The sequence below is a fragment of the Lepidochelys kempii genome, chromosome 12 (assembly GCF_965140265.1).
Source record: "Lepidochelys kempii isolate rLepKem1 chromosome 12, rLepKem1.hap2, whole genome shotgun sequence".
NCBI classification, from domain to species: Eukaryota; Metazoa; Chordata; order Testudines; family Cheloniidae; genus Lepidochelys; species Lepidochelys kempii.
This window is the reverse complement of record NC_133267.1, coordinates 4,103,417-4,125,491: the sequence shown is the minus strand read 5'-3', so window position 1 is coordinate 4,125,491 and position 22,075 is coordinate 4,103,417. Positions and strand designations below refer to the sequence as shown.

Genomic DNA, 22,075 nt, shown 5'->3' with positions numbered 1-22,075 from the left:
TGAATATTGCTGTGATCTTTGGTGTAAGGGACCATCTATCACAAAAGATAAGTTTACCTGGGTGGCAAGACAGATCGGTGTACCCAAGGGGACGGTCTGTGACTCTAGGGGTACGGTGTTAGAATGCCTGAGGAGTTTACACTAGCTCACTCAAGCAGTGGAGTGAACAGCCAGCCCCATAAATCATTCAGCGCCCAACCCCTTCAGAGTAGGGCTGGAAGAGCTGCCCGTTCTTATTGGAGGCCTTCACAGGACACCCCAGCTGACATTCCTAGCACTCCTATGGTAAGAACACAAGAAATGAACAAACCATAGTGACCGACCCACTCCTGGCATTCCTGGAGAGAGCGGCGAGGGAGAGCATGAGACACCCTGTCTGCACTTTCAGATCACCTCTAAGGGGATGGCCTGGGCCTGCTTTTCTGGCCATCAATGGCACTGGGCATCAGGCACTAGCTGTAGTGTTTGCAGGTCCCCTCTCCCATCTCGGTGAGGCCCTTCACCCATCACTGGGTGACAGAACCAGGCCAGGCGGGGAAGTCAGCAGAGACATAACCCAGAGGGTGCGTTGGTGGTCCAGTGGCTAAATTTGTAGCTCCCATACCTGAGACACGTGTTTGATTTGCCCTCCATTCGTCCCTGGAGTTGCCCCTCATAGAATCATAGAATATCAGGGTTGGAAGGGACCTCAGGAGGTCATCTAGTCCAACCCCCTGCTCAAAGCAGGACCAATCCCCAACTAAATCATCCCAGCCAGGGCTTTGTCAAGCCTGACCTTAAAAACTTCTAAGGAAGGAGATTCTACCACCTCCCTAGGTAATGCATTCCAGTGTTTCACCATCTTCCTAGTGAAAAAGTTTTTCCTAATATCCAACCTAAACCTCCCCCACTGCAACTTGAGACCATTACTCCTTGTCCTGTCCTCTTCTACCACTGAGAATAGTCTAGAACCATCCTGTCTGGAACTACCTCTTAGGTAGTTGAAAGCAGCTATCAAATCCCCCCTCATTCTTCTCTTCTGCAGACTAAACAATCCCAGCTCCCTCAGCCTCTCCTCCTAAGTCATGTGTTCCAGTCCCCTAATCATTTTTGTTGCCCTTCGCTGGACTCTCTCCAATTTATCCACATCCTTCTTGTAGTGTGGGGCCCAAAACTGGACACTCGATCTGCTGGCTATGCCGCTACTTATACATCCCAAAATGCCATTGGCCTTCTTGGCAACAAGGGCACACTGCTGACTCATCTCCAGCTTCTCGTCCACTGTCACCCCTAGGTCCTTTTCCGCAGAACTGCTGCCGAGCCATTCGGTCCCTAGTCTGTAGCTGTGCATTGGGTTCTTCCGTCCTAAGGGCAGGACCCTGCACTTATCCTTATTGAACCTCATCAGATTTCTTTTGGCCCAACCCTCCAATTTGTCTAGCCCCTCCGGCCTGGGAGCGTCCTCCTGACTGCTCGGTGGGGGCTGATGGCGGGGTGTCCTGCCCCCCCCGGTGTACCGATTCCCCCTAAGCTGGGGTGATGGGACGGGGGAATCTGTGGGCGCTGCTGCCTCTCTGGGGCTGGGGCTGCTGGCGGCTGCTTGTGTCTGAACAAGCCAAGGTCAGGCTCCTGCCCCTGAGTGCTTTCTTAAAGAGACAGCGCACGCACGCACTCACTCGGGCGCCCACACGCTCCCCCCCCAACCCACACCCACACCCTTCACACTCCCCCCCAACACACCCACACTCACACCCCCCTTCACACTCCCCCCCAACACACCCACACCCTTCACACTCCCCCCCAACACACCCACACCCTTCACACAGTCCCCCCAACACACCCACACCCTTCACACTCCCCCCAACACACCCACACCCCCCTTCACACTCCTCCCAACACACACCCACACCCCCCTTCACACTCCTCCCAACACACACCCACACCCCCCTTCACACTCCCCCCCAACATACCCACACCCCCCTTCACACTCCCCTTCACACTCCCCCCCAACACACCCACACACCCCTTCACACAGTCCCCCCAACACACCCACACACCCCTTCACACAGTCCCCCCAACACACCCACACCCCCCTTCACACTCCTCCCAACACACACCCACACCCCCCTTCACACTCCCCCCCAACATACCCACACCCCCCTTCACACTCCCCCCCAACACACCCACACACCCCTTCACACAGTCCCCCCAACACACCCACACCCACACCCTTCACACTCCCCCCCAACACACCCACACCCCCCTTCACACTCCCCCCCAACACACCCACACCCCCCTTCACACTCCCCCCCAACACACCCACACCCCCCTTCACACTCCCCCCAACACACCCACACCCCCTTCACACTCCCCCCCAACACACCCACACCCACACCCCCTTCACACTCCCCCCCAACACACCCACACCCCCTTCACACTCCCCTTCACACTCCCCCCCAACACACCCACACCCCCCTTCACACTCCCCCCCAACACACCCCCACACCCACACCCCCCTTCACACAGTCCCCCCAACACACCCACACCCACACCCCCTTCACACTCCCCCCCAACACACCCACACCCACATCCCCTTCACACTCCCCCCAACACACCCACACCCACACCCCCTTCACACAGTCCCCCCAACACACCCACACCCACACCCCCCTTCACACAGTCCCCCCAACACACACCCACACCCCCCTTCACACTCCCCCCCAACACACCCCCACACCCCCCTTCACACAGTCCCCCCAACACACCCACACCCCCCTTCACACTCCCCCCAACACACCCCCACCCCCCTTCACACAGTCCCCCCAACACACCCCCACACCCCCCTTCACACCCCCCAACACCCCCCCACACCCCCCAACACACCCACACCCCCCTTCACACTCCCCCCCAACACACCCACACCCACACCCCCCTTCACACAGTCCCCCCAACACACACCCACACCCCCCTTCACACTCCCCCCCAACACACCCCCACACCCCCCTTCACACAGTCCCCCCAACACACCCACACCCCCCTTCACACTCCCCCCAACACACCCCCACCCCCCTTCACACAGTCCCCCCAACACACCCCCACACCCCCCAACACACCCACACCCCCCTTCACACTCCCCCCCAACACACCCACACCCACACCCCCCTTCACACAGTCCCCCCAACACACCCACACCCACACCCCCCTTCACACAGTCCCCCCAACACACACCCACACCCCCCTTCACACTCCCCCCCACACACCCACACCCTTCACACTCCCCCCCAACACACCCACACCCCCCTTCACACAGTCCCCCCAACACACCCACACCCCCCTTCACACTCCCCCCCCACACACCCACACCCTTCACACTCCCCCCCCACACACCCACACCCACACCCTTCACACAGTCCCCCCAACACACACACCCATACCCACACCCTTCACACAGTCCCCCCAACACACACACCCATACCCACACCCTTCACACAGTCCCCCCAACACACACACACCCACACCCTTCACACTCCCCCCCAACACACACACACCCACACCCTTCACACTCCCCCCCAACACACCCACACCCTTCACACAGTCCCCCCAACACACCCACACCCACACCCCTCACACTCCCCCCCAACACACCCACACCCTTCACACAGTCCCCCCAACACACACCCACACCCTTCACACAGTCCCCCCAACACACACACCAGGGCTCCCTGCATCCAGGTCACTTCCCCACCTGGGCTGGGCCGAGACATCAGGAGCTGCTGCTCTCCTGCCCTCCCCTTACGCAGCCGGCAGGGAAAGTGACCTGGATGCAGGGAGCCCTGACAGCTCCTTGCTCCCCCCTCACAGGCTCAGCCCCCTAGGGCTGTGGGGGGCGGAGGAGCAGCAGTCCGGTGGGGGAGCGAGAGCAGTGCCAGCTGCTTTGTGCATCCAGGTCAGTTTCCCCACGTGGGTGCAGGAGGGAGGTGCAGGGGTTGGGGGCACAGGGCAGGGGTTAGGGGCTCAGGCAGGTGCTGGATTTGGGGTGAAGGGGGCACAGTGCAGGGGTTAGGGACACGGGATGGGGCAGGTGTTGGGGTGCAGGAGGGGGGTCCAGGGGTTGGGTATGGGGACATGCACAGGGCAGAGGTTAGGGGCTCAGGACGGAGGTGCAGGGAGTAGGAGTGACGGGGGCACAGTGCAGGGGTTAGGGACACGGGAGGGGGCAGGTGTTGGGGTGCAGGAGGGGGGTGCAGGGGTTGGGTATGGGGACATGCACAGGGCAGAGGTTAGGGGCTCAGGACGGAGGTGCAGGGAGTAGGAGTGACGGGGGCACAGTGCAGGGGTTAGGGACACGGGAGGGGGCAGGTGTTGGGGTGCAGGAGGGGGGCAGAGGTTGAGAGTGAAGGGGGGCATTGGAGCAAAGGGGACACATGGGGGTCAGGGGCATCAAAATGCAAGTTTGCCCAGGGTGCCATTTTCCCTAAGGCCAGCCCCGTTCCTGAACAATGCAGAAATTAGCCCCTGGGTCGCACACAGAGCCCTGCAGGATGGGAATGTCGATTAAAACCTCAGCCTCTCCCATAAAAGCCATTTAAAAAAAAAAAAGAAAAAAAGATAAGCTAAGCTGCAAAGTTTGTCTAGGTACTAGGAGAGAATTTTTCTACCACAGTAGAAGTGAATTGGGTACAGCATTCCTGAATGATGATATCCTAATTAGAGAGGCATCCTCCACACTTCTCATCTGTATAGACACACACCCAAAGGAGTTAAGGACAATAACAGACTTGTCTAAATCAGGATGCACAGCTCCCAACAGCTGAGGGTTTCTACGAAAATGATCAGCAGTGAGATTAGCACTGTCTCTTAATTGTCATCACTGGGCTTCAGAGTTAACGCTGCATTGTGATGACCAGGCACAGTTCACACCGCTGAGAAGTGTAGGAGGGCTTGTCACTATGCCACGACTGATGCCCCCAACTGCTTAACTGCCACGCAGGAGGATCTCAAAGTTACAAACCACTTCACCCAGCACTAATACGCAGCCACCTCTGGAGTGGACTGCAGCTGCTAGCTAACAGCAGCTGCAGAAATGCCACAAGGAAAACAGTACCTAAACCCCTGCAATTTGCAGGAGGAATTGCTGGGCTGCAAGAGGCACCCACCCACACTGGAATTTAGCCACGACACGGAGCTCCCCACAGCTATGCTAGGGAAACAGACTGTGGGATCTTCAGTGAGCACAATTGGTCAGCACCCCCATTTCCCCTCTCCCAACACCTGCCCTGAGCATTAGGCTGTGGCCCTGGCTCAAGGCTAACTCAAAGGGAGGCTGCCAGATGTGGTCCTGCCTCGCCCTGGCCGGTCCTCGGTACAGACCAGCTCCAGTCCTCCCCATACTGGAGATCTGAGAGGATCACAGCTCACGGGGCTACAGCTGCCAGGTGGCGACCCCAAGGTGCTAACAGGACAAATGGGTGAGGCACCGTTTCTCTTTGCAAGTCAGCTCTTCTGGACTCCGGTCAGTGACAACCAAGGCGGGTCCCTGAACAAAGGGCGTTTCTCAAATGCAAAGACAATGCTTGAGTCTTTGTCAGTCAGCTCCATTGTGGTCCTGCAGCAGGGTTGTACAGAGAGACAGGACGTTAATAAAAAGCCACTTTTATCAGCTGTGAATTAAACCCAGGCCTGCCAAGTATCAGATCAAGAATTCTACTGCTGAGCCACCATCTTGGACCTCACCTGGCGCTCACTGACATAAGGGAGGAGTATATTCTTCTCTTGCCTGTGGGAGAACCAGCATCTCCCACACTGGAGACAGGGCTCACTCCCCAGCCAACGCAGAGAAATCGGATTTCTGTACAGCTTGGAAGCTCTTTGCGGCAGGGACGGTTTTTTATTTTCTGTTTATCCAGTGCCCAGTCCTGATCTGGGCCACTCTTTCCATATAAAGAATAGCAACAGCACCATGTTTGGATCTAGACCAGGGACAGCAACTGGGGGGCATTTTTGCAAGGGGATTTGGCCAGGAATAATTCCCTGGGATTTTTAATGACAAATGCTCAGGGTTTTCATTTAGCTGAAGGCCACAGAGCCAGAGCAGCATGCTGCCGTATTAATACGACGGGGTACCTACTCAGCCCGCCATGCCAGTGATCACAGAACCTGGGTTCCCTTCGGGGCTAAAATAGCCCAAAGCTCTGAGCAAGCCGAGGCTCACAGCCCATGATGGAACAGATCCGAGTTACAGGATAACCACATGTGAGCCCTTAAAACTCCTGTAAGATTTCTACAAGGGAACAACAGGGGGTGAGAAAGATTGCAGCTCCCTTCCCCTGGCTGCAATTCAACAGGGCTTCGGAAGAGAAAAGAAGAAAGAAAAAGACACAGCTGCATTGGCCGGGAATCGAACCCGGGCCTCCCGCGTGGCAGGCGAGAATTCTACCACTGAACCACCAATGCACAGGCTGTGAGAAGCCTCTTCACAGCTGGCTGAACCTTCAAGACAGTTGTGCTGGAAACCCCACCAGCAGCCCGTCTCTTCCCACAGTTTCCTCTCCCTGTGCAGTCCGTGCATTGCCACATTGGCAAACAGGGGCCAGCTGTGCGGCGAGACAGCACTGAGCCAGAGTGAACCGCCTTCAGGACACCAACAGCCGGTCCAGAGAGAGCCAAAGCAGCTCACTGCCCAGGACAGCACTGGAGAGGCTGCAATCTGCCCCTTGGGCAATGCACTCACCCACCCTCCCCGTTGGGATGACTGCTGGCTTCGCCCCGAGCCACCCCACAAGGAGCCGAGGGGAAGGCACCTGGCTGTACTGGGATCCAGCTCGCTGCTCCCCTGAGCGCCTCTCACTGGCAGGGAACTCGGGGGTGCCTCCTGCAGTGGGGAAATCGCCCTCCACAGGCAGCAACCCCACAATCAGGCCAGGCCCCTGTGGAGGGTGTTGGCCCCTCTCAGCTTCTGCTTGACAAGGCTGCATTGCCACAGCATCTGCCCTGCAGCCCAGGGCCCGGATCGGGCTCCTTCCAGACTGTACGGCTGCGAGAGGGCGCTCCAGGTCACTGCACCCCCGCCCAGGAGCAGGCTGCAGGGCCGGCCCACGACATTTTGGCACCTGAGGCAGGGAGTTCAAATGACGCCCCCCATGCCCCCTCGCTTGGGCCAAAACTTTGAAAAGTCGGCATTCTGCCTTCTTCCCGTTCTACTCCTCTCATGGTACGGCTCTGCCACCTACCCCGATAAAGGAAAACTTAAAATGCCTTGTTCAAAACACTTCACTTTCAAACGCCTAAACAGCAAATGAGCAACAGCAAAAACAGTAAACACTGGCATTTGTATCTGTTTGGATAATCAAAGTGGGGCTTTCCGTGCCTTCCTGGTTGCAAAGATTTGAACGGCTTCCTGCTGAAAGTCCACAGTCTGGGCCAGCTCATGGTCTACTGAGATGGCTGCAAGGCCGACCAGCCTCTCACGGGACCGGCTCTAGGCACCCGCAAAGCAGGCACGTGCTCGGGCCGGCACATTCCCGGGGCGGCGTTCCAGCCATCCTTTTTTTTTTTTTTTGGGGGGGGGGGGTAGTTGCGCGCTCGGAGCTGCACCACTTAGACGGGGCAAGGGCGCCGCACCCCCGGCCGCAGCGGGAAGGGGAAGCCCCAGCATGCTGAGCTGCCAGGGCCCAGCCACTACCTGGGGAGGAGAGAGAGAGTCCTGCCGGGGAGCTGGGGCTGCGCCGCCTTGTGCCACCCCTTATCTCGGGGCTTCTCTGAGCGGCCGGGCGGGGTGGTGGGGGGGAGCCCCTGCAGGCGCTGGGAGAAGGTGACGTCACTCCCTCTGCTTCCAGCGCCGTCTGCGAGCCCCAGCCCCACCTGAGCTCGGGGCGGCAAAAACCTTACAGCCGGTCCTGGCCTCTCCTGTGCCATCGTGGAGCGGAGATGCGTTTTATTAACTTCAGCTTGGAGAAGCTGCGTTCTCCAGGGGCAACTGTTACAGGAGGGGTTAGAAGTACGCGCAGAGCAACAAAAGCATTTGGAAAGAGGGTGGTCATTTTATTTGTGCACATTGTGACGATGGGACGCAGCAGGGAGGGGGGAGTGTTGACCTGGGAATGTGCCCTGGGGATGGGAGCCTGTCACCTGAGCCAGGAGGGGGAGGGGGAGGTGACACCTCTGCCCAGGAACTTGAACAGAGGCTGCAGAAGGGAACCTGCTGGGGGGGTTTCGTTTCAGTTTGGGGCTGGGTGGAGGAACGCAGGGAACCCCAGGGCTGGGGTCTAAGCTCCCTGCTCTCCCAGAAGGACTTGACTGAGGGGTCCTGGTTGTACCCACAAGCTCTGTTTTGGACTGTGTTCCTGTTGTCCAATAAACCTTCTGTTTTACTGGCTGGCTGAGAGTCTCGGTGAATCCCAGGAAGAGGGGTGCAGGGCCTGGACTCCCCCACACTCTGTGACAACTGGTGGCAGCGGTGGGATGTACTGCACCCCGTGAACGGCGCTTCCTGCAGTAAGTGACTGGGGAACAGTAAAACGAAGGGGGATTGACGGGGACCAGGCGTGCTGAAGTTTCGGAGAGAGACTGTTTCAGGGGGCGGTTAACCCCTGAAAGTGTGTGACCAGAGAGGACTTTTGCAGTAACAGGGTCGCCCGGGGGATTGCAGCGAGCGGTCCCAGGGGCGGAGGAGTCTGCAGCTCGACCCTGGCAAAGAGGTGGTGACCTCAAGAAGGACTGGCACACGAGGGGTTTTTCCTGGAAACCGTGGAAAGCTGCCCGGCCTGCGAGTGGCCAGCAGGGAGATGTACGCTAAACGCCTTAAGAGCGACCTGGTGGAGCTGTGCAGGCAGAGGGGGCTGCGCATCGGGAGGTCCACCAAGGAACAGCTGATTGCCCAGTTGGAGGAGAGGGATCGCTTGGAGGATCCGATCCCTGTCCCTGAGGGAAGCCGCCCGGCGGACGCAGTGTGGGCCCTGGGGCCTGACCGGGCTGGGAGGGGTCAGACTGCTGCCGAGGACATCCCGAGACCCTTCCTACCTATGCCTGGGGAAGGGGTTGGGGGAAGCCCAGCGAATATCGAGGGCACCCTGACCCCAGCAGCCAGCAGGGGATCATCCCGGTGGAGCTCCGCATCCCTGGAGCGGAGGCGGCTGGAACGGGAGAGGGAGATGAAATGAGGGAGCTGGAGGATCATGAAAAACAATGCAAGCATGAGCAGGAGGAGGAGGAGGAGGAGGAGAGGGAACGTCAGAAGAAGGAGAAACAAAGACAGCATGAACTGGAGCTGGCCAGGCTGAGGAGCAGTGGGGTCCCGGCTGCGGTGAGTGCGGGGGGACCCAAGACTGCAAGGAGCTTTGATAAGTGCTTCCTGGCCCAGCGTAAGGAGGGGGAGGACATAGATAGCTTCCTGACGGCCTTTGAGAATGCCTGTGAGCTGCACAGGGTTGACCCTGCGGACAGGCTCCAGTTCCTCACCCCCTTACTGGATCCCAAAGCCGTGGAGGTGTACAGCCGGATGACAGGGGCGGAGGCAGGGGACTATGAACTGTTCAAGCAGGCCCTGCTCCGTGAGTTTGGGCTGACCCCCGAGATGTACCGGAGAAGGTTCCGGAGTCAGCGTAAAACGCCTGAGGTCACCTACCTACAACTGGTCAACCGGATGCAGGGGTATGCCCGCAAGTGGACAGCTGGGGCCCGAGCTAAAGAGGACCTGCTTGACCTAATCGTACTGGAGCAACTGTATGATCAGTGCCCTTCCGACCTGAGGCTGTGGTTGGTGGACAAAAAGCTCGAGAACCCCCAGCACGCAGGGCAGCTGGCCGACGAGTTTGTGAACAGTCGGTCAGGGGGTAGCCGGGAGGAATTCCAAAAGAACAGGCCCCCCCCGATGCAGAGAGAGAGTCACCAGGGGGCCTCCCAGCGGGGAAATAGGGAGAACCCCCTCCCACGGGGAACGCCTGGCGTCGGGCCCCTCCGACCTGCTCGAGGGGACCAACGTGACCTGAGCTGCTATCACTGTGACCAGAGAGGCCAGGTACAGACCCAGTGCCCCAGGTTCAGGGACAGACTGAGCAGACCCAACCTACCCAGGGTTAACTGGGTAGGGACTCAGCTGGTCGAGGGGCAGATGGCCCAGGCAAGGGGGGCTGCCAGCTTACCACCTGCTCAGGAGGGAAGAGTACCCCAGGCCAGCTCCGCCAGAGGGCTGGAGGCTCTGGACTCAAGGTGCTCGGTTTACAGGGTGGGCGCAGGGCTGTCCCTCCGGAGAGAGTGCCTTGTTCCCTTGGAGGTGGATGGGAGGAAGGTCAATGGATACTGGGATACGGGCACGGAGGTGACGCTGGCCCGGCCCGAGGTGGTGGCCCCAGATTGGGTGGTGCCCAACACCTACCTGACCCTGAGGGGGGTGGGCGGGACCCCATTTAAGGTGCCCGTGGCAAGGGTACACCTGAAATGGGGGGCCAAGGAGGGCCCCAAGGATGTGGGGGTACACCACCATTTGCCCACTGAAGTTTTGATGGGGGGAGACCTAGAGGACTGGCCAAGCAATCCCCAGACCACCCTGGTTGTGACCCATAGCCAGAGCCGGCGAGGGGCACTGCACCCTGACCTTGGGGAGGGTACCACACCGGAGGCGCAGGACCCTACCCTGGTGGGAGGGAGGGCTGAGGGGCACGGCTCAGAGAGGCTGAGGCCTCAGACCTGGCCACTGAGGGGGAACCGGGCCCCATCCCTTCCCCAGCCGCTGAGTTCCAGGCCGAGTTGAGGAAAGATCCCTCCTTGCGGAAGCTCAGGGACCTGGCCGACCTCAGTGTGGGACGGACCATGAGGAGAGGCTGCCAGGAGAGGTTCCTGTGGGAGAAGGGGTTCCTGTACCGAGAATGGGCTCCCCCAGGGGAAGTGGAGTCCTGTGGGATCAGGAGGCAGCTGGTGGTCCCCCAGAAGTATCGCCGCAGGCTCCTGTCCCTGGCCCATGACATCCCCCTCGCAGGGCACCAGGGAATCCGGCGCACCCGGCAGAGGTTGCTACAGAACTTTTACTGGCCCGGGGTCTTTACCACGGTCCGGCAGTATTGCCGATCCTGTGACCCCTGTCAGAGGGTGGGGAAGGCCCAGGACAAGGGGAAAGCGGCTTTGAGACCTTTGCCCATCATAGAGGAGCCTTTCCAGAAGGTGGCCATGGACATCGTGGGGCCTCTCAGCAGGACAACCCGGTCGGGGAAGAAATACATTCTGGGGGTGGTAGATTTTGCCACCCGCTACCCCGAGGCAGTGCCCTTAGCTTCCATTGAAGCAGACACCGTGGCCGATGCGCTCCTGACCATTTTCAGCCGAGTGGGGTTCCCCAAGGAAGTCTTGACAGACCAAGGCTCCAACTTCATGTCGGCCCTGCTCCGGTGCTTGTGGGAGAAATGTGGGGTCCGGCACGACTGGGCCTCAGCTTATCACCCCCAGTCCAATGGGCTGGTGGAGAGGTTCAATGGGACGCTAAAGATGATGCTGAAAACCTTTACGAACCAGCACCCGCAGGATCGGGACAAGTACTTACCTCACCTGCTGTTCGTGTACAGGGAGGTGCCCCAGGCGTCTACTGGATTTTGCCTTTCAAACTGTTATATGGAAGGAGGGTGAGGGGCCCCCTGGACCTGATGAGAGACAAGTGGGAGGGGAAGACCACTCCCGATGGAGAGTCAGTGGTGGAGTATGTCCTGATCTTCCGAGAGAGACTGGCGGAACTCATGGGCCTGGCCAGGGAGAATCTGGCCAGAGCCCAGAGGAAGCAGAAGGTCTGGTATGACCGCACGGCACGGGCCCGTGCCTATGCCACCAGGGATCCGGTGATGGTTCTCATCCCCGTGAGAAAGAACAAACTACAGGCCGCCTGGGAAGGCCCTTTCAAGATTGTCAAGCAGCTCAATGAGGTAAACTATGTGGTGGAGCTGTCGAACCGGGCGCACCACCGCCAGGTGTACCATGTGAATATGATGAAGCCATATTATGCCAGGGGGAGTACAGTGTTGGCCGTGTGTGAACAGTGGGAGGAGCAGGGAGATGACCCTTTAGTAGATCTACTCCCTGGGACCAGAGCTGGTTCCCCCCTGGAAACAATTCCCCTCTCGGATCAGCTAACCCCTGCCCAGCAAGCTGAGGTCAGGGGGGTGCTGCATCCGTACCGACAGCTGTTTTCCAACCAGCCTGGACGCACTAATCTGACTGTCCACCGGGTGCAGACAGGGTCGCACCCACCGATAAGATGCTCCCCCTTCCGAGTCACAGGGAAAACTGCTCAGGACTTGGAAAGAGAGGTCCGGGACATGCTGGCTTTGGGGGTGATCCAGCCATCGGCCAGCCCTTTGGCCTCGCCGGTGGTGCTGGTCCCCAAAAAGGACGGGTCGGTCCGGTTCTGTGTGGACTATCGGAGGCTCAATGCCATCACTGTATCTGATGCCTACCCCATGCCCAGGCCGGACGAGCTCCTAGACAAGCTGGGAGGAGCTCGGTACCTTACCACCATGGACCTTACAAAGGGCTACTGGTAAGTGCCGCTGGATGCAGATGCCCGGCTGAAATCGGCCTTTATCACCCCTCTGGGGCTCTATGAGTTCCTGACCCTGCCTTTCGGCCGCAAGGGAGCACCAGCCACCTTCCAGCGCCTGGTGGACCAGCTCCTGAGGGGGGTGGAGAGTTTTGCCGTGGCGTATATTGATGACATCTGTGTCTTTAGCCAGACCTGGGAGGACCATGTGTCCCAGGTTAGACAAGTGCTGGACCGACTCCAGGGGCTGGGCTGACCATAAAAGCTGAGAAGTGCAAGGTGGGGATGGCAGAAGTATCTTACCTGGGCCATCGGGTGGGGAGTGGCCGCCTAAAGCTGGAACCAGCCAAGGTGGATGTGATCAGAGACTGGCCCACTCCCCACACCAAAAAGCAGGTCCAAGCCTTTATTCGGATGGCAGGATACTACCGAAGATTTGTGCCCCACTTTAGCGCCATAGCCACCCCCATCACTGAGCTATGCAAGAAGGGGAAGCCAGACAAGGTGGTCTGGACCGAGCAGTGCCACGAGGCTTGCCGAGCGATGAAGAACTGGTCAGTGGCCCAGTTCTGGCAAACCCAGACTTTGACAAGTCCTTTATGGTGTTCACCGACGCCTCAGACACGGGACTGGGGGCGGTGTTAATGCAGGAGGATGAAAAAGGGGGAGACACACCCCATCGGGTACCTGAGCAAGAAGTTGCTACAACGGGAGCAACGCTACACAGCCATCAAGAGGAGTGCCTGGCCATGGTGTGGGCCCTCAAGAAACTAGAGCCCTATCTCTTCGGGCGACACTTCACCGTGTACACCGACCACTCTCCCCTGACCTGGCTGCACCAGATGAAAGGAGCCAATGCCAAACTCCTGAGGTGGAGCCTGCTCCTGCAGGATTACGACATGGACGTGGTCCACGTGAAGGGAAGGGCCAACCTGATAGCGGATGCGCTGTCCCGGAGAGGGGGCCCCGAACTTCCCCAGGTCACTGGTCACAGTGACCCCGCTCAGTTCAGTCTCGAAGGGGGGAGAGATGTGAGGATGTGAGGCAGCAGGGAGGGGGGAGTGTTGACCTGGGAATGTGCCCTGGGGATGGGAGACCTGAGAGCCTGTCACCTGAGCCAGGAGGGGGAGGTAACACCTCTGTCCGGGTACATGAACAGAGGCTGCAGAAGGCAACCTGCTGGGTGGGTTTCGTTTCAGTTTGGGGCTGGGTGGAGGAACGCAGGGAACCCCAGGGCTGGGGTCTAAGCTCCCTGCTCCCCCAGAAGGACTTGACTGAGGGGTCCTGGTTGTACCCACATGCTCTGTTTTGGACTGTGTTCCTGTTGTCCAATAAACCTTCTGTTTTACTGGCTGGCTGAGAGTCTCAGTGAATCCCAGGAAGAGGGGTGCAGGGCCTGGACTCCCCCACACTCCGTGACACACATATATTCCAGAACAGCCTTTGGAGTTGATCCTGCTGAAATGTATCTTGAAAGGGCTTTCAGTTCATCACCTAAATCACTCGCATCAATATCACGCATGTCATCATGTGTCAACACTGTCTCTAGTGCCCTGCATTGCTGCTGTAGGTCTTCTTCAGGTATAGTGAGGAGTTTTGGAATATCCAACAACATCCCAAATATACTGCTGTGTTCCTTGAGCTGCATGAAATGTTCTTCAGCTGACTGTATTGCACAATCTAGCACCTGGTTAAAGAATTCAACTTTGAATAGTTGTTTGAGGTCTCTTATGGGATTATCCCGTGCCTCGTAATCAAAAAGTCTTCTTCTTCGGTGACTCTTGTATTCTTGAATTGGGTGGGGAAAATAGCTTCAGTGTGAAGTTCCTCTGCCAACTTCTGTGCACTCTTCAGAAGGTTTTGAAATCCCCCATCTGACCGGTAAGACTGTAGGTATGACTTTGTTTTGTCCAGTTGTTCCATTGCTCCAGATATATCAAGGTCAACACCTTGGAGTCTCTTGCTTACAACATTTATTTCAAACAGTATGTCATGCCACAACACTAAGCCACACAGAAATGTGAAGTTATGTATGTTTCTGGTGATTCCATTTCCCTCTGCCACTGTTCTCCCACGAACAGTTCCTGTCATACCATTGTCCTCCATCATGGCAATTACGGCAAGATTCCCAATTCGGTGTTTGATAGGCTTTATCGCCTCCACTTAACTTTCCCATCGTGTGGCACTCAGTGGTTTCAGTGTCAGAGAGGATGTTCCCAGATGTTGCTTCAAAATTTGCCATCGATGAGTTGATGCAGAGAAAAATATATAGATGCTTTGAATTACATTAAAAAATTCAGCAGCCTCACTGGAAGCTGATGCTGCATCACTGGCCACCAAGTTCAATGAATGAGAACTGCACGGGACAAAAAAAGCTCGAGGGTTTAACTCTCGGATCCGTGTCTGCACTCCTGTTCTTTCCTCTCACGTCGGCACCATTATCGTAGCCCTGACCTCTCATGTCAGCTATCGCAATTCCCGTATCTTCCAGCTTTTTAAGAAGCACATTTGTCATACCAGCTCCGGTAGCATCATCAATGTCAATACATCCTAGAAAATGCTCTGAACGTCCCCGTTGCAGGGACATTTTCACTAGGTTCTGTTGCTGTTACAAAACGCACCATTAAAGTCATTTGTTCCGTATGGCTGATGTCAGGTGTGCCGTCCAGAACAACAGAGTAATATCGTGCTGACTTCAGATCGGCCACAATCTTCTGTTTGACTTTTGTTGCCAGTAACTGTATGGTCTCATTTTGAATGGTTTTTCCAAGGTAGTGGGGTGTGTGCCACGACTTGGGTGGTGACTCTTCTTAGATGCTCCTGGAGTACAGCATCAAACTCAGCCATCAGCTCCACAATTTTCAGGAAGTTTCCATGGTTTGGCACATACAGCTGATCTGCAGTGCCATGCAGGGCTAGGTTTTGGGTCGCAAGCATTGTCACAATGGCGATGAGCCTTTTCAGAACATTTTGCCAGTAAAGACTCTGACGCAATCTTCTCTTGATGCTGACCATCCATAGTGGCCTTTAACCGTAGTCTCATCTCCAGCTCTTTCCACCTGTGGAATGCTCTCTGGTGATTTGCTGCCTTCTCATGGCACGCCAGATTTCTAGCCAGATTTGTCCAGTCCTTTGTTCCTGTAGAACCCAATGTGGCTGGAACATTAGACTGGCAGAGTTTGCAACAAAACCAGTATGTAGCATCCTGGGTTTTGAGTACATAAGCCATGGCCTCTCCACTTTGTCACCATTGGGGATTTCACGACAGTAATGTGTTGGATGGAAACTTCTATTTTCATTATCTTTGGGGAACATGAAGTTTTTCACTTGCTGTGGCCCATGCAGTACAAGGAAGTCCCTCAGGCTACTGCTCAAGTGGGTCCACAGTCCTGGATCCTCTAGACTTAAAGAACTAAACTCAGCAGCAGCTGTTTCTTGCGTCTCCACCACACTCTTCTCTGATCTACACTTTTCTTCAGGAATGTGCATGGTTACATCCACTTGAGATGGAGATATGGATGCTGCAGCAGCTGCCAGGTCACCGCTCTCTGACTGACTGGAAGATCAGGCATCTCCTCACCACTCACATCCTCCCTGGGGCCGGAAGGCTCACCGTGAACATTTGTGTCTATGTATCTCAGGAGAGCTCCTTCCTGCTTAGGTAGAAAAGCTTCCTTTGCTTTCTTTTTCTGAATGCTGCCCCAGAGGGGCGTTTTCTTCTTTCACTCGTGGCTGTTGTTCTGTGCCAGCTAGAGTGGCTCTCAACACTCAGTTGAAGGGGAGAAATAAGCAGGCTGGTAGCAGGGCCTGAGTGAGGGAAGTTATCAGCGTCTTAGGGCCTAACTGGCTCCTACTACTCCAGCTGACAGCCTGTTCTCCTCAAGTGGGTTCAGGGAAGCAGCAGGAAACAGGAAGCTCCCTGAGAAGTTGGGGTTAATCAGTACAGGCTCCTGGGGGGGCTAGAGAGGGACATCCTGCGGCCGCCTCAGTTTGCTCATGGTTAGGCTAGCCCTGGGCCATAACTCTACCGCTGGGCTTAGGGCTAGGGTGACCAGAGAGCAATTGTGAAGAAATGGGAGAGGGGGTGGGGTGGGGGGGTAATAGGCGTCAATATAAAAAAAGTCCCCAAAAAAAGGGACTATCCCTATAAAAACGGGACATCCGGTCACCCTAGTTCGGGCACAAGGGATGGGTAAACCCCAGCAATGAGCAGCATGTGGCTACAGGGTCCCTTCTCCCTCTGGTGCCCCTCCTCAGGCCTGGCTCTCTCCCATACAGCTCTTGCTTTATGACCGATTTCAAGGCTTCCCCCTCCGCAACAGCACTGCTCCCTCCCCGCCAGCTGCCCTGCACCCGTTTTCTGGGGAGGCCACCAGCCCCCTGAGATGTTCCTGCATTGTGTGTGTGTTGTTATTAATGGTGAGATCGGGGCCCTGTCACGCTAGGCGCTGTACAAACGAGCAATAGAAAACCCCTGCCCTGAAGAGCGGACAAACACACGGAGGGGGAGGGAGGTGCTCGTGTGGGCCAGCTGCCATATCCACAGCACAGTGTGCCGTGCAGAGCGGATCATGTGTGGGGTGCAGGGAGCCAGGTGCACACTCAGCATATGTAGCTGGTGTGGTGTGCAGGACATGGGGACACAGTGGGCCAGACGCGGGGCGTGGGGCAATGCAGCAGGGCGTGCAGCACCATGGGCAGCTGCAGCCCAGCATGCAGGACATGCACACCCAGCAACCCATGGGTCTCTGCATCTCTCCCGCGTGCAGGTACAGAGCCCCGCCCTGCGGTTGGCACGGGGGCCACAGGAGCGTGGGGTACAGCCTCTGTGTGTGCCAAGTGCACAGGGTATGTCTGGCCCCTAAACAGCATCTCAGCTCCCCCATTGCCCACGGCATCCCCAACCCGCCAGCCAAGCCAGGAGGAGGACACAGCCACACCTGGGCTGGGGCAGGCCAGCCCCTTTCCATGCTGCCCTGTCACAGCAAGAGTCACCCCACGTCCACACTGGCGCTGGCCACCGGGGTCTGCCCTGGCTCCCCCCTTCACTTCGCCCTCCCGTTTGGCCCCCGGACGGTCACTTGCTGAGCACTGTGCAAGACACAGGAATCGAACCCAAAAGGGGGCAGGGTGCTGGGGTCCCAGGAGGTTCCCCACCTGGTTGTAGTTCTCGTACTCCTCAGCCAGCTGCTCAAAGAGGTGGCAGAGATCTTGGGTGTACTCCCAGGACGGGTGCCTCTCCAGCAGCACAGCCCAGATCTTCAGCAGCACCTGGGAGTTCACACTGAGCCAGAGGTAGCGCAGGGACAGCTCGCTGACGTTCTGATCCCGCTGGGGAGCACGAGGGGACAAGGGTCACGCACGGCCGCCCTCTGGGGGAGCCTCCTAAGGGGCTGCTGCCCTGGGCCCCAGCAGCTCCTCTGGAGAGCACCTCACAGCCCACACCCAGCCCCCGCCCACGGGCCGCTTTGCCGTTTCCACTGCAGCCTCCAAGAGCTTCTGCTCAGCAAGCACCTGGGGCTGGTGCGTGCCTTGATCTCTGCACTACTTGGATTCAGTGGCCCTGCTTGCCAGCTCGTTCTTGTGATCAGATCATCCCTAAGCCCTGGGGAAAGCTAGACCCAGACTTGGCAGCTGCCCCCAGATCCTGACCCCCCTGGGTGTGAGCAAAATTCAGATCCCAACACCCCCGGCCTCTGTAAAGTTTGATTCCTCCTCAAAGCATCCCTCCCACTCTGGTATTTAGTAGGAACCTATCAATCCAGCATTTAACCTTCACAGCTGCTCCCTAGCTGGAAACTGGGGAGAAACAAGCACCACCCTAGAAGTTCACGCTGCTATAGGACTGTTCAATTCCTGCTTGGGGAACCAGGTATAGCCACGGCTTCAGTGCACCGTAAGGGACGATTGTTGAAGCGTCCTGGATGAAAAGCCCCAATGCCCAGGGCAGGTGTCAGATGCCATCCACTCTTGGCACTTGCTGGGATGTCAAAGATTTTCCTGACACTTGCGTTACCACCTCCAGCCCAGAGGCAGTGAGGGATTTTGAACAAGCCATGGGCCAGTATGGTTGGTCTAGAACGCATGGCCCTTGAGGCCGAGAACTGGGGTCTCGGCCAGCTGAGCTAAGGGAGCAGCTGTTCAGGACGCCTGTAGAAAGACCATGGAGCTTACAGCAGAGCTGTTCCCAGGTGAGCTGGGACACCGGGATGGTAAACAGCGTGAGGATGGAAAGTGAGCACCGGACACCTTACCAGCCTGGTAATGTTGGCCGCCTTGAGAACCTCTTCGAACTGGACATTCACGGTATAGTTGATGGGGAAATAGTGTTTCTGCAAAGGCAAGAAAAATAAAATCCTAGTCGCGAACTAAAAGCTTCTCTCTTCCCCGGATCCTCCTGGGCTGTGTCCCCATCAGCAACCACTCCTGTCCCCTCCCCCTGAGTTGATGGGGAAGCGTGTACCGTGCCAGGCACCTTGGGCATGTTTCCTTGTGGGTAAACAAATGCTGAAAACTAATCTGGGTTGTAACACCTAGAACAGGTGTGCAGCTGCCTAATGCCGTGACACTGTCACTGTACACCACGGGGACCTTCCTGCTCCAGAAGCACAAGTCCCAACCACTTGAGCTAAAGGAGAATCGTCAGGAGTCACCTGTAGTCTAGGGCCTGTGACACACAGCTGGGCAGAAGACTCTGCCCGTTAGAAGGCAGAGTTGCACGTATGCACCAGTTTGCCCTCTCCGGGGGCTGCAGCCCCCTCTGCGATGTTTGAAAATGAGCCAAATAGTTTGCACTTGGGTACCTGGTCATGCACCTAAATCAGGGCTTGGAAATTAACCTACCAGCAGCCCGAGGAGGGACCTTGCTAGGCAGGGCAAATGTCAACAGGAACTGCTGGAGGCTCAGCACTTTAGAAAACCAGGGCTCCTAGCTGGCATCCAAAATGGGCAGTTAGCTGGTTAGCGTCAGGCTGCTAGTTTGGAAAATCTTGGCCCCGGAGAAGCCAAAAGGGGATGAAACAAGAGATGGTTCTGATTCCACGGCCCCCAGCATTCAGTGCGCTAGGGGCAGAAAGGCAGAGGCTGCACTATTGCCCGAGATGCATGTCTGGGCCTTTGGAAAGGGAGACACAAATCAACCGGTAACGTAGCCTGAGGCAAAGAATTACCATGTACTGGAGCCGTTGCCGATATGTCAGCTTGTTCTGGAGAGCCTCGATAATCCTGCATTCCTTCTGCATTGCAGCCTCCAGCCCCAGGACAGCCACGAAATCTGCAAATCACCGTCCCGCCCCCCCACCCGAGGGTGAACGAGAAGCGTAAGGCCATGCCCCAACTGGCTCCCATCACATGCTGGGGGCCAGGAGGAACAGGCTTATGCTGCAGAGCAGGGCTCGGGAGAGGAGGGGAAGGAGAAGGGGGAAATCTGTCAGTGTTTTGAAGCAGCAGCATGGGGAGGGGAGGACAGGGCAAGAGACCTGGCCACCATGGCTCAGGGTCATTTGAACGAAGGGGAGAGTGGAGAACATTCCCCCCAGTCCAATGCTAAGGGCCTGGCTGGGTTCCTGAACAGAGCATTGGGTCCCACCCACTGAGTGCATGGACCAGGGCTGGGACTTCGACCCTGGGCGGCTGTTATCCAGATCCGCCCCAACAAGGAGCTTGTGAGCTGGGCTTGGCAACAGCTCTGCTGCCTCCGTTGCATCCCTGCGTGGGCCCTCTGGCCATCCCCGCCCTGGCTTTCCAGATAGAGCCCTCTCTGGGGCAGCCCAGGGTCCACAGCAGGTCAGAGCGTGCCAGCCCATGGGAGGCACAGGAATGGGCTGGCACAGCCAGGGGCTGCCTGGGGAAAGGGTCTTGGCCCCGTGCTGTTGTGAGGGTATTGGTCCGGTGCTCTCCGAACCAGAACAGGGCCATAGGCGTGTCCGACCCCTTTCCCTGCCCTGCATGTGACAGGAGAGCGAGCGCCCCATCGTACTCACAGAGGAAGGGTGCGTAGCCCCACTGCATGCTGATGGCGTGTGTCTGGGCAGCGAGCAGATGGACGATCCGGCCTACATGACAATGGCTGTGTCAGCGGGAACAGCCTCCCGCGTGCCGGGAGCAGCGATTCATGGGAGAGAGACCAGGGGGTGCCCCAGTACACTGCTGCCGAGGACGGACCTGCAGGCTCCCTGCAGCCCAGGGAGGCCGATTCCTTCCCTGGGTGAGGGGCTCTCCCCTCCTCTCTAGGGTGCCGTGCGTGTTTGCTGCAACTGGGCGAAAAGCTGCTGCCAACGTGTTCCCATCGCAAGGTGCCAGGAGGAAGGAACGACCCAGCCCCACTGCACGTGGGGTCTAGGGTGAAGGGCTGGAGGCTGCGGATCCCCGAGGCTGTGTGTGGGGACAACGCTAGTATTATCCTCCGTCTGCGTCTGAAGCTGGGCTCTGTAACAGGAGACGGGAGGTAAAACCAAATGGAACCAACGTTAGCCAAGAGGCCAGCGCGCCGAGCTGGGGTAGCACACCTCAGCCGTTCGCTAATAAACAGAGCCCCGGCGAGCTCTGCTGGGGGCTCACCCTCCACCCACAGCTGGCTGCATTTCAGGGGCTTTGTACGTCGCTGGGATCAATTTGTTTGATCTATTTCTACTGATCAAACCATTTTTGCTGGTCCCTCAGGTGGCGGCTTAGGCAGGTCTCAGCGTGCTAAGACACATACATGCTGTCTTGGACGGCTGGAAGCCAGCTCCTGCTGTCATGCTCTGAGCATGCCTCATCACCAGAACTTGTACCTGGTGCTTTGCCAGCTCTCCTAATGTCTGTGCCAAGGGCGAAATACCCCCCTCTGATGCCCTACGGCAGAGATCCCCAAACGCTTGGAAGTCGTGCCCCTCCTTATCTCTGTCCGCGCCCTGCCAGAGCTGCAGCTGTGGGGGGCGGGGGGCATCAACAAGGGTAAGGGGGGGCAAGGCTGGGGCTTAGGAATGGAGCCGCAGCCAGCGCTGGGGGCAGAGGTCAGCCAGGAGCGTAGCCGCACGTAGGCTGGGGACAGGGACAGGCGCAGGGTTGGGTGCCAGGGACATGGCTGGGGGCAGGACCGGAGCAGAGCTGGGGGCAGGGAGGGGCTGGATGGCACTCCCTCCCCGACCACACCCAAGGATGTTGCTCTGTGCCCTTCTCGGGGACCATGCCCCACAGTTTGGGGACCTCTGCTCCACGGATTTCCAGTGCAACATCTGCACAGGTGCCATTTGGATCAGTCCTGCACCACGGGCAGGACAATCTCTGATTATACAGCAGAGATCTGTGCTGCTGGTTAGAGCCAGGAGAACCCTGCCCTCGGTGGGTCCGGGCACAAGCCTCGTTTGAATGCGTTACATGGCTGGGTGCAGCTGGGCACGTTTTCTAGGCAGCAGCAAGGCAGCGTAAGAGCAAAAACGTACAAATACACAACTGATTCAGATGACCTAGAGTCACTGATGCTGTGTGATCTGGCCTTGGCCCAGAACTAAGGGAGTGAGTTCCAGGGAACTTGGGATGGGGCCTTTTGACTGGTGAGAGAGAGTCCAAAGAGGAAATCCCAGAAACAGGCAATAT

At 57.5% G+C, this 22,075-nt stretch overlaps 1 protein-coding gene and 1 non-coding gene across 7 annotated transcripts in view; both read right to left on the bottom strand.

Annotated features, from left to right (window-relative positions):
- Positions 1-22,075, bottom strand: part of IL34 (interleukin 34) — a 60,267-nt gene that overhangs the window by 24,521 nt on the left and 13,671 nt on the right. For all 6 annotated transcript variants that reach the window (XM_073307212.1, XM_073307213.1, XM_073307208.1 and 3 more), the window contains 4 exons: positions 20,479-20,923; positions 19,666-19,769; positions 18,751-18,828; positions 17,654-17,827 (listed from right to left, as the gene is read on the bottom strand). In XM_073307212.1, the coding sequence (XP_073163313.1) occupies positions 17,654-17,827; positions 18,751-18,828; positions 19,666-19,769; positions 20,479-20,506 (384 nt within the window). In that variant the 5' untranslated portion in view covers positions 20,507-20,923. The remainder of the gene's footprint in view (positions 1-17,653; positions 17,828-18,750; positions 18,829-19,665; positions 19,770-20,478; positions 20,924-22,075) is intronic.
- TRNAG-GCC (transfer RNA glycine (anticodon GCC)) lies at positions 6,362-6,432 on the bottom strand. Its single transcript has one exon. It is a non-coding gene; the product is annotated as a tRNA-Gly (tRNA).